Source organism: Alexandromys fortis, unplaced genomic scaffold, assembly GCF_014885135.2.
Source record: "Alexandromys fortis isolate MF-2015 unplaced genomic scaffold, M_Fortis_MF-2015_v1.1 scaffold_47, whole genome shotgun sequence".
Lineage (NCBI taxonomy): Eukaryota > Metazoa > Chordata > Mammalia > Rodentia > Cricetidae > Alexandromys > Alexandromys fortis.
In genome coordinates, this window is record NW_026067957.1 from 5,615,297 (window position 1) to 5,627,564 (window position 12,268).

General features: G+C 52.3%; 1 protein-coding gene across 2 annotated transcripts in view; it reads right to left on the reverse strand.

Moving 5' to 3' along the window:
* Positions 1 to 528: 528 nt before the first annotated feature.
* Positions 529 to 12,268, reverse strand: part of Esrrb (estrogen related receptor beta) — a 99,159-nt gene continuing 87,419 nt past the window's right edge. For both annotated transcript variants that reach the window (XM_050152485.1, XM_050152484.1), the window contains 2 exons: positions 8,094 to 8,363; positions 529 to 3,483 (listed from right to left, as the gene is read on the reverse strand). In XM_050152485.1, coding sequence (XP_050008442.1) covers positions 3,239 to 3,483; positions 8,094 to 8,363 — 515 coding nt within the window. In that variant the 3' untranslated portion in view covers positions 529 to 3,238. The remainder of the gene's footprint in view (positions 3,484 to 8,093; positions 8,364 to 12,268) is intronic.

Sequence of the window (12,268 nt, forward strand, 5' to 3'; positions counted from 1 at the left end):
AAGAACCACTCCCTCATCTCAGGCCCCTTAGCAACTGTCTCCTCGTGCCCATAAAAGGAGGTCCTGTGCAGTTACCAGGGGCCTTTGAGTACGCAAGGAGCCGACTGCCATGAAGCAGGTCTGTTCTGCACTATCCCTTTGCTTTTAATGAAGTTCCTCGTGACTCTGCAACTTGGGGGCACTTCAGTTCTTTGAACAAGACACCGAGAACCTGGAGACACGCAGTCCAAATGGTGACTTGAAGCGACACAGGCTGTGTCCCCCATGTAGCACCCACGGAGTGTGTCTCTCTGCTGCAGAGCAGAGCAGTAGTGGGGCCGACAATGCTAGGGGTTGAACCCAGGGCCTCTGGACCCTAGGCTAAGTACTGCTGACATTTACAACAGCCATGTAACCTGTACCCAAGGCCTCCTAGGCACGGGTGCTTTGTGCTTCTTCACTGGCCTCTCCGGTTACCAGTGTGAGTCCGAAGGGCGATGCTGCCTAAGGGTAGAGTACTCCAACAGACAATGCATGAAAAACTCAACGCACCTTTCCCTATTTATTAGATTCCAGATACATGGGACCGGATGGGAGAACCCCGGGGCATGTGATTTACATGGGGGCTATATGGGAGAACACATACGAGAATTACAGACAGGAAGGGTGGGCGGCACGAAGGACTGCCGGTTAAAAAATATATACATCTTATGCCATTCCAGCCACGATATCATTATCAGAAAATAAAGCAATCTCTCCACATAGTGCTTCTCTTTGGTGCTGTTCCATGGGCTTGGACTCCGCTCTCCTCCTCGCCTGTCGCCTGTCTCCCACAGAAGGAGTCTGGAGGGAGGGACCAGGCAGAAGGCATAGGCTCTGACCTTGCTGACCCCAGATGAGAGCCGCTTAGTCCTCCTCAAGCTGAGGCCCTGGAAAGTCGTCAGTTTGTGTACGCAACAAAAACCAGGAGGCATGACAAAACCATCCAGAACCTTCAGGAAAGGGGAGGGGACAAAGGAGTGAAATAAACCCCAGCCGGGGCCTCCTCTAAAGCCGATTGTTTATTTCTCGGGTTGAAATAACCTAAATAAGCTGTATCTGAGCATTCAACCGCGAAGGGCGCTCTGCTCTCCAAGTATTCCAGAAATGGACATAGCGGGGAGCCTGAGGTTTTGCTCTGATTAGGGGAGCTGGGTGATAGAGGGACAGCTCTCACTCTTCCTGAGCGCTCTGGCCTCACAGACATCTCTCATCTAGTCTTTGAGCAAGTTTGCGCTACCCCTCCGACTCCAGGTGCCCAGGCAATCCAGCTTGTGCATGCCGCTGTCACTAGTACATTCTCTTAGCTTGTAAAAGCAGCTTCTATCTAGGGACACCAGGTCAGCAGCTCCCTCGGGTGAAAAGGATTCCATCTGGGGTGGGGGTGGGGAGCTGCATTCGTAGACCATGGAGACAAAGCTGACCACTTTAACTGCTCTAAAGCAGTGTCTACTCAGCCAGCCGTGGGCATCTGTCCCGCCCTTGCTGGTGTGGGCAGGAGGCCAAGCAGAAGGGCTGAGGACTTGGCAGATCTATTTTTGGGTAACACCCTTTCCACAATTCTGGGACACAGCAGTGTGGCTAGGGGTGGCTTTCAGAGGCCAGGATCACCAAGCCCAGACCCTAAGGATTAACCCAGTTCAGTAAGAATGTAACATCTACCTTGGTTCAGGGACAAGGAGAGCTCAGGCAGAGGCATGGATGCCTTAACATCCACTTACCCAGTGGCTCCGAGATACAATTCCTTGTAGACAGAGGGACGGGGACAGGGAGGCCTCCCTAAGTTTAGCGTTAACTATGGGAAGTAGCCAGTCTCTAATTCTGAGTCCCTGCAGCTCCTGGAGATGTCACCAAGGAGGCAGAGCCTGGAGCAGTCACAGGTGCCAGAAAGCCTGAAATAGGGGGACTCCTACATTCCAGGAAGGGGTCAGGATATGTGTTGCCTGGGGGATTGCCCAGGAAAGTGGCCAAAGTGTGCTGGCATGTTATTTTCCAGAAGGAGCATCTTCAGCTGCAGGACATCCAGTGAGAACTCAGGACTGCCCCTTGAGGGGACTAATAGGAGGGGAACTTTGTCCTCGTGCCTAGGGCTAAGGGGTTTGTTAAGAAAGAGCCTCTTAGGAAGCGTGGAATGGGTTGCTGGATCACCCTATACACAACTGATGGTCAGGTCTCGCTAGGTGATCCAGAAGGGTTACATCCACTAACAAACATCAAGAGGCTACCCTCCTGTGACACAAAGCCTAGACTTTTATGAGGTAAGGGAGGAGCCAAGAGGGACCTTTAGAGTTCCTTCCTTCCCAAGGTGTCACTATGCCTCCCCGCTCTACTGTTGGGCCTCTCCCTATCCTACATCCCAACCAAGGCTGCTGACCTTAAGTGAGGGTTCCCAGGTGCCCTCTGATGGGGCCAGGTCCTGAACAAGTTCTAGACTTGCCAGGCCCAAGAGAAGGAGGAGGCAACAGGAGCAATAGGTACAAGACCCAGCTCTTTTCTGAGCCAGTATGTTCCTGGATACATACCCTGGAGTTACCTCAGCAGGCTGAGATGGGGCAGGAAACAAGGGAAGGGCTTTTAGGGTGGTGGGATGTGGCCACTCGCGGCTGGCAGGAGCACCCACTGGACCCTGGGTGTGGTAGAACAAGAGGAAAGAAGGAAGGGGAGGGAGCCAGCTGGACTGAGGAGGCGCAGAGACTCCTGAGCGGCCAAAGGCCCTGGCCACAGACCTCTCTATGCAGGCAGGGCCTCTGGAGACACTCCAGCCCCAAGGACCCGCCCTCTCTGACACCAATATCTCTAGAAGAACCCAATCTATGTCTTTTGGGTCCTGGACTCTAAGCATTGCCCATCCAGGTACATCCAGATCCTGAATGGGGAGGGGCCCCGATATGGATGCGCTGCTTCTTGGTTGTGGGGAAGGGTGATTCCTCTGGTGGTCTCCAGCCCTAACGGGAGTCAGCCCTGGCCCAAGCCTTAGCACTGCCCATGGAGAAGGAAAAAAAATACCAAAGAAAATGCGGGTGACAGATGAGCCCCCCGCCCCCACCCTCCCATCCCCGTCTCCCCATCTGCTGCCCCTAGGAGTCTGCACATGGCCAGGAAGCAGAAAAACCTCTTCCTCTGGGACAGCTCAGAGCCCCGATGCAGGTGTGGAAAGTCGAGGCTGGTGGCTGTGGAGGTCTCCACATGGGTCGTGTCCATCCGTCTGTGTGCTGGGCCATCACACCTTGGCCTCCAGCATCTCCAGGAAGAGTTTGTGCATGGGCACCTTGCCCTGCAGTTTCACACTGTAGAAATGCTGCACGGCTTTGGCTGCTGTCTGCCGCAGGAGGGGCAGCGTCAGCAGCAGCTTGCCCGTCCTCCGTGGCTCCTCGTGGCGTTGGCTCAGCTCGTAGTCCTGCAGCGCCTCATGCAGCAGGTCCTGCAACTTCTGCACAGCCTCCAGGTCCTCAATGTACATGGAATCTGCGGACACAGGAGAGGGTCAGAGCCAGCAGGGGTTGCTTGGCTGCCCTGGGGCAGAAGGCATGCCTGGAGTGAAGACAGACCATCAGGGAGCACGTCTACCCTCAAAGGCTGACTATTGAAGAATAAGAATCTTCACTGAAGGGCTGAGCCAGAGACTGGTGGTGGCACTTGGCTCCCACAGACCTGCTGGATATTCTGGAGGTATTCAGGGGACCCTGGAACCCGGCCCGCAGAATCTTATGTTCCTCACTTGGTAGGTTGTGTGAGACTTGGGGCGAGCTATTTAACTTCTCTGTCCCACATTGTTCCTAGCCATAACTATCTCATAGAGTTAAGAGGGTCATACAGGCTAAAGGTACAGGACACTCAAGTGCCTGTGTCACAGGAGCCTCACCGTGGTCACTACGGGCACCATCGTGTCTTCATGGTCTGTGAGCCATGAGCACCACTCATATGCAGCACAGCTAACCTTACAACGCTGGCTGCGGAACAGGTATAAAGGCAGAAATCAATGTCTAGCCGCTTGGGGGTTGAGGGGAATACAGGGGGCATGGGACAGAGGGAGCCAGTGGGAATATAGCTGAGATACATTCATATATGTATTCAGATATTGACATATATCAATAGCTCAGTAATGGGTGCTTGCCTAGTACGCTCAAGGCCTTGGGTCTGACCCCCAGCATGGCAAAGAAAAAAAAGCATTGGTTTAGAATGTAGCCCATGAACTCACTGCCTAAACACTGGGATCTGAGCAGAACAGAGGGAATCTCCTAGAACCTGTCCTGTGGGGGAACTACCCAGCCACTTCTGTCAGCATCTTGTGCACGCACTATGAACTGTAGTCCCAAAGCTTGCTGTGTGGACACCGGGAGCTGAGCCAATCTTGTGAATTCCTCAAAAGAGCAGGCAAGTCCAGAGCATGCTGGGTGGCCCGACCCCAGACTGCTGAGGCAGCTGCACAAGCTGGCTGGTCCCAGCGATGCTCGGGATTCCCTCGGGTCTCCTTCCACCCCAGTCACCTCTGACCCCATTTCCCATCCTGTCACCCTCCCCAAGGAGTAACAATTGGCAGGTGCTTTCAACCAAAAATGAAATAAAATAACAGTGCAGGATCAATTTCTTTGCAATCCATCAGCGAGTCTGTATCGATGGCATTGATAAACTGTTAATTACAAAATCAATGGCTATGAATTTTTTTTTCTGCTGTCAAAGAGCCCTAGAGATGGCTGGGAGGCAGGTGAGTGACAGCTGGCACACTCTCAAGGGACTGGGTCAGCCTCTGATGAGCTCTGCTCTTCTGCCAGGTACCCGAGGAGTCACCCCATCCACTTAGCCACAGGGGCCTCAGTGATCTCACGGCCATCCCTTCTCCAGCCAACATGCTCTGTAGGCTCCTGGGTGACTGTCCTGCCTTGAGACTATGACCTGCAGGGGCCTTGTCCACCAGCTCTCCCTTCCAGGATCACAAAGCACTAAATCTTTGAAACCAATGGACGGCAGAGTAAGGAGTCACTGGGGCAAGCAAGGGCCACTGCCATGGAAGGGAAGAATACATTCGTAATTCCAATAGTTGGAAGGCTGAGGCAGGAGAATTGTCCATGAGTCTAAGGCCAGCCTGGGATAAACGGTCAGTCCCAGGCTAGCCTGGGCTACAGAGTAAAACAATCTCAAAACCCAGAAAGATGCCGATCATTATTAGCTTGCTAATTACAGCAAACTGTCTAATGTAAGATATTAACAGTGGACCAAGCATGCTGGGGGTGAGGAGGCATGGGGACAACACATGGAATCATGGGATTTCATGCATTGTCTGTTTATAGAGCTACACAAAATAAAATAAATAAAATAAAATAAAATAAAAAACAACAACCTGTATTAGGTCAGGCTCCTGAGGAGCAGAGCCTAAGTCAGGGTTTGGGTTTAGTGATTTGTGAAGAGGGTGTTTTCAGGAAGAAGCAAGAAGGCAGGGGGCACGGAAGGAACAGACAACACAAAGCCAAGGCTTGCACCCACAAAGAGCTCTAAGGCAGACTGCTGTGCCATGTGAAGCCCCCATCAGCTGACAAGGCCGGCTGGGGATTGATGACATCAGGAAAGGCACCGGAGGGTTTAGTCTGGGGAGCTAACAGCAAGCAGCAAACACCACGGGGCTGAGGATGAAAAAGCTGTGAAGGAACATGGGTCTGAGCCATCAAGTGTCCCTGTATGGATGTGCTAGAAAGCCAGAGGGACCATGGTCCCAGTTTGTCAGCCACTCAAGGAGTTCCTAGGATATGAGACTTCCAGAGAGAGCCCGGCACGCATGGAGTGGGCCTCTCCTCCTGGGAGCCAGCTTTTCCTCTTCTGTGTGCCGGGATCACTATTTCCCCTGACACTGTAATAGCAGTGACAACAGTCAGTATTTACAGAGCTTCCTCTAGGCCAAGCAGTGAACTGAGTTATCCTCAGCTGATCTTCAGTACTCACAGGTGCTGGGAGGAGGAGGTACCACGAGTGCCTCCTACTCAAGGACAGAGTAACCAAGGTCAAGTCATCGGTGTCAGGGAAGGAGGGAAGATGGGAGAGACAGAGGGGGAAGGGATGGAGAGAGACAGATAGAGACAGAGACAGAAACGGGAGGGAGAGGTAAAGAGAGAGAGAGGGACAGAGAGGGGAGGGAGGGATGGAGGGAGGAAGAGAGAGAGAGAGAGCCAGTGCTGTTAGTGTCAGGAATAGTGTGTGTATGTGTGAGTGTGTGTGCATGTATATGCATCACATATGCATAGTGCTGGTGGAGACCAGAAGAGGGCACTGGATCCTTTGGAGCTGAATTAGAAGCCTGTGAGCTGCTATGTGGTTGCTGGGAATTAAACCAAGTGCTCTTAATTGCTAAGTCACCTCTTTAGCCCCAGAGACAAAATCTGAACTCAGGACCATCTGGCCCAGGCCAGAGCAAGGAACTCTGCCACATACTGCAGTACTGCAACTGTATGTACACATTTCCAGCATTTTATCTAGAGACCCTGTATTTCTCCCTGTCCCTAGCACCCAGCCAGCTACCTCCAGCTCCCTAGCACCCAGCCAGCTACCTCCAGCTCCCTAGCACCCAGCCAGCTACCTCCAGCTCCCTAGCACCCAGCCAGCTACCTCCAGCTCCCTAGCACCCAGCCAGCTACCTCCAGCTCCCTAGCACCCAGCCAGCTACCTCCAGCTCCCTAGCACCCAGCCAGCTACCTCCAGCTCCCTAGCACCCAGCCAGCTACCTCCAGCTCCCTAGCACCCAGCCAGCTACCTCCAGCTCCCTAGCACCCAGCCAGCACCTCCAGCTCCCTAGCACCCAGTAGACACCTCCAGCTCCCTAGCACCCAGCCAGCACCTCCAGCTCCCTAGCACCCAGCAGACTTCCTCCAGCTCCCTGGTACCCAGCAGACACCTCCAGCAGGACGGGGGCTCTAAGTGTGGACAGAGCTACCCAATGCCTCGCCCAAGAAAATCTAGTTGAAGTTGTAGGAAGTTCAAGATACGGAATAATCTCAAGACTTGAACACTAGGTTAACCATCCACGTGGGAAGTTAGATGGATTGTACCCAGGTGATCTGATGGGAAGAGTAGCATCTGTTCAAAAAGTAGCAGAAGCCTATGTTATCTGACAGTTAGATGACCTTGGGTTGGAGGCTAACTCTGACATTTCGCTTCTCGTTTTTTTAAAAATCTACACTGGCTAGCCAGGAACTCACTGTGTAGACCAGGCTAACTTTAAACTCAAGAGATCCTCCTGCCTTTGTCTTCTTAGTGTTAGGATTAAAAGCCAGTGCCACCACACCTGGACTAACCCTGGCACCTTTAAACAGTGGCACCCTTAAACTCTGGATAAATTTCCAACTTGTACCTCAATTTTCATGTCTATAAAACGGGATTATAATAAGAATTCTATACATAATGTCATAGCGAACTCTGCAAGCTGAGCACTTACTCCTGCGTACTAGGTATGTGGCTGACATAATTACATACACATTGCATGGAGTAAGGACTACTTATGGCTCAGAGTGAAGCAACTTGCTCAAGTGGTAGATGCAGACACAATCCTTAGCAATGGATTCAGAATCTACAACCTTTGGTTTCTGCAAGTAAAAGACCTAAGAAATACAAAACCAGCACTGACCTCCATGACAGCCCTTCCAACCCCAGGTCACCCTTGCCGTGTATTGTGGTTTAAATGAGAAATGTCCCCACAGGCTCATGGATTTGAACATTCTGTTCCCAGCTGGTGGTGTACTGGGGGAAGAGATGGAACCTTCCGGAAGTGGGGCCTTGCTGGAGGACCAGCTTTGAGGTCCACAGTCTCGCGCTTCACTTCCTGGTTCACTCTCTCCACTCCCTGAGTGTGGATGAAAATGCCGTCTCTCTGCTTCCTGCTGCCACACCAATCCTCCTCTCCCTGCTCCGGTGGCAGATTCTATCCCTCTCGAACCCTGACCCAAAAATAAACCCTTTCTTCTGTAAGCTGCTTTTTACCACAGAAAGAGAAAAGGAAATAGCATGCAGTGTTCACTGATAACAGCAATGCCTGTCACCCCCCACCCATCACAGTCCGAGCTGGGCTTGCCAGGCTCCCACGCCACCCTTACCTGAGTTGGCCAGAGCCAGGGCCTTGAGTGTCACAAACTCCTCCTTCTCCACCTTCAGCTTCTTGTACCTGCGCACCAGCTGCAGGATGGCGCGGTAAAGCTCCTGCAGCCCCGCCAGGCGGGAGTGCTCCTCGTCCATGATATAGTCCTCCGCGTACACCAGCTTATCATCGTAGGGCAGTGAGCGGTACACAATGCCCAGGATGAGGATCTCCATCCAGGCACTCTGCAGCAGGCTCATCTGGTCTCCAAGTGACAGATTCGAGAAGCCTGCAGAGGATGGAGAAGTGGACGATGATCAGAAGTGGGCCCCGGGGCTTCCCTGGGGCGGACTGGTGGGGGGGCTGTTTGCTTGCATCTCCAGACCCTGCTGGGGGTGGGGAACCATGTGGTGCTGTTGCCCTCCCCTTGGTAAATGAGTCACACCAGAATTCCTGGAAAAGACTTCCAGAATGAGAGCTGGGTCAATGTTGACAGTTATTATCACTATGCTTGTTGGCTCTAGGTCTTGCCCTGTGTCCTGAGACGCATGGCCATGTGCATTTGCAATTGAGGGAGCTGCTGAATTAATAGCAGGATCTGGGGGCTGCAAGATGGGATCTCTAACTGCTCACTCCAAGGAGGCTCTCTATTTTAAAACAGTACTAGATCCTAATGTAGTTTCCAGACAGGAAGGAAGGTTCAGCTGTCCATGACCTGGGCAGAATCGCCTGGGACCAAAGGCAGAGGCTGCTGGGAGGGGAAGGCTCCATACAGCCTGTTAATTGGCACTTCCCCGTAAGACTCAGCAGCCATGCCCTGGAAGCTGGCATTGAGGGGACACAACCCTTTCCCTCCAGTGAGGAGAAATGGGGTTAAAAGGGCTGTGGAATCATGACACTGCATGGTCCAGGGTGCTATGTGAGATTACCTGGGTTGGACTCTGATTGCCCAGGTACTAGCCTTGCCCAGGTACTAGCTGTGGGCTGACCTTCAGGAGGCCATGCAACTTCTGCAAACGTTGACCTCTCTAACCTCTGTCCGTTCCATGAAATGGGCACGAGAGCAGGGGATGCTTCAGAGTGTAGCCGTGAGCTACACAGGAGGACAATTACAGAACACACGAGCTCCTCTTAGTGTTGAGAGGAAGCCCTGTGTCTGCCAGATGAGGGTGACACGCTGGGACAGCACTGTGTGCGGACTTGATTTAGGCAAAGTCAACTAATAGCCTGATTTATGAGAAAGCAACAGGGAAGAGTAAGTTTGCTAATTTCAAATCATAAAAACTAAACAGGAGGTAATAACTTCTCAGGGGGGCTCATCCAGAAACGGGGAGATTAGTCTAACTCGAAGCAAGCTAGATTTATGGTGAGAAGAAAATAGCTGGGCATGATGATGCACGCTTACAATCCCAATCCTTGGGAGGAGGATCTGGAGTTCAAAGCCAGCCTTGGCTACAAGAGACCCTGTCTCAAAGCAAACAAACACATAAAACAGGGCTGGGAATACAGTGCAGCTGTTGCGTGTCTGCCTACATGTGTGAGGCCCCAACTTCAACTCCTAGTGCTGGGGAGTGAGGGAGGGAATCCACAAAACTGTATGCACAACGTGCCATGTGCAACCGAAACGAAGGAATTTGTTTTTGGGTAATTCTGCTAACGAAAAAATTTGCTAACTTCAGACAAGCCCTGCCTACTCACTGTTTGTGAGACATTGGGGTGCCATGAGGATGAAAGGGCATGGATGAGACCCCAGATCACTGGGGACACACAGTGAGCCACCATCCTCCCGCCAAGGATGACTGAGGAAGCCGCCACTCTCTTTTATTAGTGAGGTCATTATTGCTTCCTTGCCTTGGATGACCTATCTCTTAGGGTCTGTGTGGCCTCTATCCTGCTTCCCAGCCAGAACAAGAGCTCTCCCTCTTGAAGGTCCATCTGGAAAGAAGTATACCAGAAGGGAGGCACACCTAAAGCTGAAGGCCATTTACCTTACCTTTCTCTTATGAGCCCTGACCTCTCCATACAACCCGTGCCTCGGGTGCCTTGGATCACTACTGTCAGCTGTCAGCTGGTCACCTATGGGTGACCAATCACAGAGGAGGAGTGTTACCACCAACTAGGGGGAACTCCAGTGACTGTGCCTCCTTGTGGGGGGTACATGACACAGGGGTTAAGTTGTGTGTCTGTTGCTGCCCACGTTCCTAGTAGCACGGGGGGGGGGGGGGTATGTGGCAGCCTTTGGGGGCCCAGAAAGCCGGAGGTAATAAAAGATAGATAGAAATGGACATCCAATTTTCCTTATCAGGTCCCTGAGTAGGAGAGAGGCTTTGGTGACATTAATTAGCAGATACCAATCAGCCAGCATGGGAGGGTGTGGGTGGGGAGGAGGCGGACTGTACAGGGCGGGGTAGTCGGAGAGCAGAGAGACTGGGGAGGGTGGAGGAGGCACACAGAGGTGAATTCACAGACAAATGAAATGGAAGGAAGAGCAGGTGGGCATGAGACAGCAAGGCTCTGGGGGTTAAAAACAGGCTGGTGAGGGATATCTCTCATGACCTCTGCAAAGAATGTTACAAGCAGGCTTCTGCCCCTCTCTGTGCCCCTGGGGACCCATGGTTTTACTCAAACCCTAACTCCCAGCTTCTGTCCACAGTGAGGATGTTACAGGTCACTAAATGTTACCAAGCAACATGGTGACAAACACCTTTAATTTCACCACAGGGATACATAGAGAAACCTTGTCTCCAAAAAGAAAGGAAGGAAGGAGGGAGGGGAGGGGAGAGAAGGAGAGGGAAGGGCAAGGGAAAAAGAAAAAAAAGGGAGGGAGGGAGGGAGGGAGGGAGGGAGAGAGAGCTTCAATGACTGGAAGCTTCTGAGAACACGCAAATGGCAGTGTTGCTAAGGATTAGGTCCAGGGAGACCCTGCACAAGTGACCTGGGGACTATGCTCTAAAGGGACACTCCCCAGGGGTACAGACACACTCCTGAGCCCTGACATCCAAGCGCCTGGAAAGTGCAGCCACCAGACACAGGGCTGCTTGCCTTCCTGCCCACCCTGTCTGATAAATAGTCACAGCAGAGGACAGACAGATGTCATGGCCTGACCCTGAGATAGCAGGAAAACAACCCAAAACACTTGCTTATATCCCATGTAATGGTCATGTAAGAGGCTGGCCTGCTCTAGGGAGCGAGGGGGAGGGGAGACAGCCCCTTGGAAAATCCTTTACTCTGGGAGAGCATTCAGAAGGGTGGGTTTCCTCCCCTGGGCCAGCTGAGTGTGTGGTCTGAGCAGCAGGCTCACCCTCTAAGGAGGGAGTATGTTCTCTCTGACAGCTGAGAAGTCCTGGACAGAATTCTGAAAACCCCAGCCAGCCTGCAGTGTGTGTTGTCAGCATTTAAAAACCATTTTAATGCTTTCTAATGCTTGAGGAAAACACTAGAAGGGAAAACAGGAGTAGACACTGCTAGCTCTAGGAAAGGACTGGGTGGCAATGGGAAACGGGGCGCTGTTAGATCACCTGCAGAAAGGATGCCGGGCAGAACACTATGGAAATGCAGCTTGTGATACGTGTATTTACTAGACAAACACAACAGTTAATTAATGAGCCACCGCCAAGTGTGAGGCAGAACTATTTGTGGATGTGCAAACACACACCAGTGGTACAGACGCCAGAGCCAACCTGTCACTCTGCTAACCACTAGAGGTGACCCACCTCCGACCCTGTGTATCTACAGGGTAAAATGGGACAGAGGACACCATGTTAGGGGTGCTGAGGTTAAATGTGTGGCCACACAGAACACTTTTCGGTCTGCAGACAGGAAATGCAAAAGTATTAAATGTCATGCCGTTCATGATACAGTAGGGGACTACAGTGTTAAAATGTGAGCCCTTGGGGGGGGGGGAGATACAGGGAACACACGCAGGGAATTCCCAGAAGGCTCCCACGTAGGGGCCTTAGAGGTTTTCACATTCACTTCTGGCCTTTGCAAAGTAGATTCTTATCCTTTGTTACTTAAAAGGCAAGCAGCTGGTGTTGCCCGCCTACTACCCCCCCCCCACTTGTGTTTCCAATTGGGTTGGGCCCCTATCAATTCATGGGGGATGGAGGGCCAGCAAGGCCCCTGCAGCAGGAGGTCTGAGAGAGGCTCTGGTGACAAGGCTGCCCAGCCCAGGGCCCCTGGCACACAGGTCTC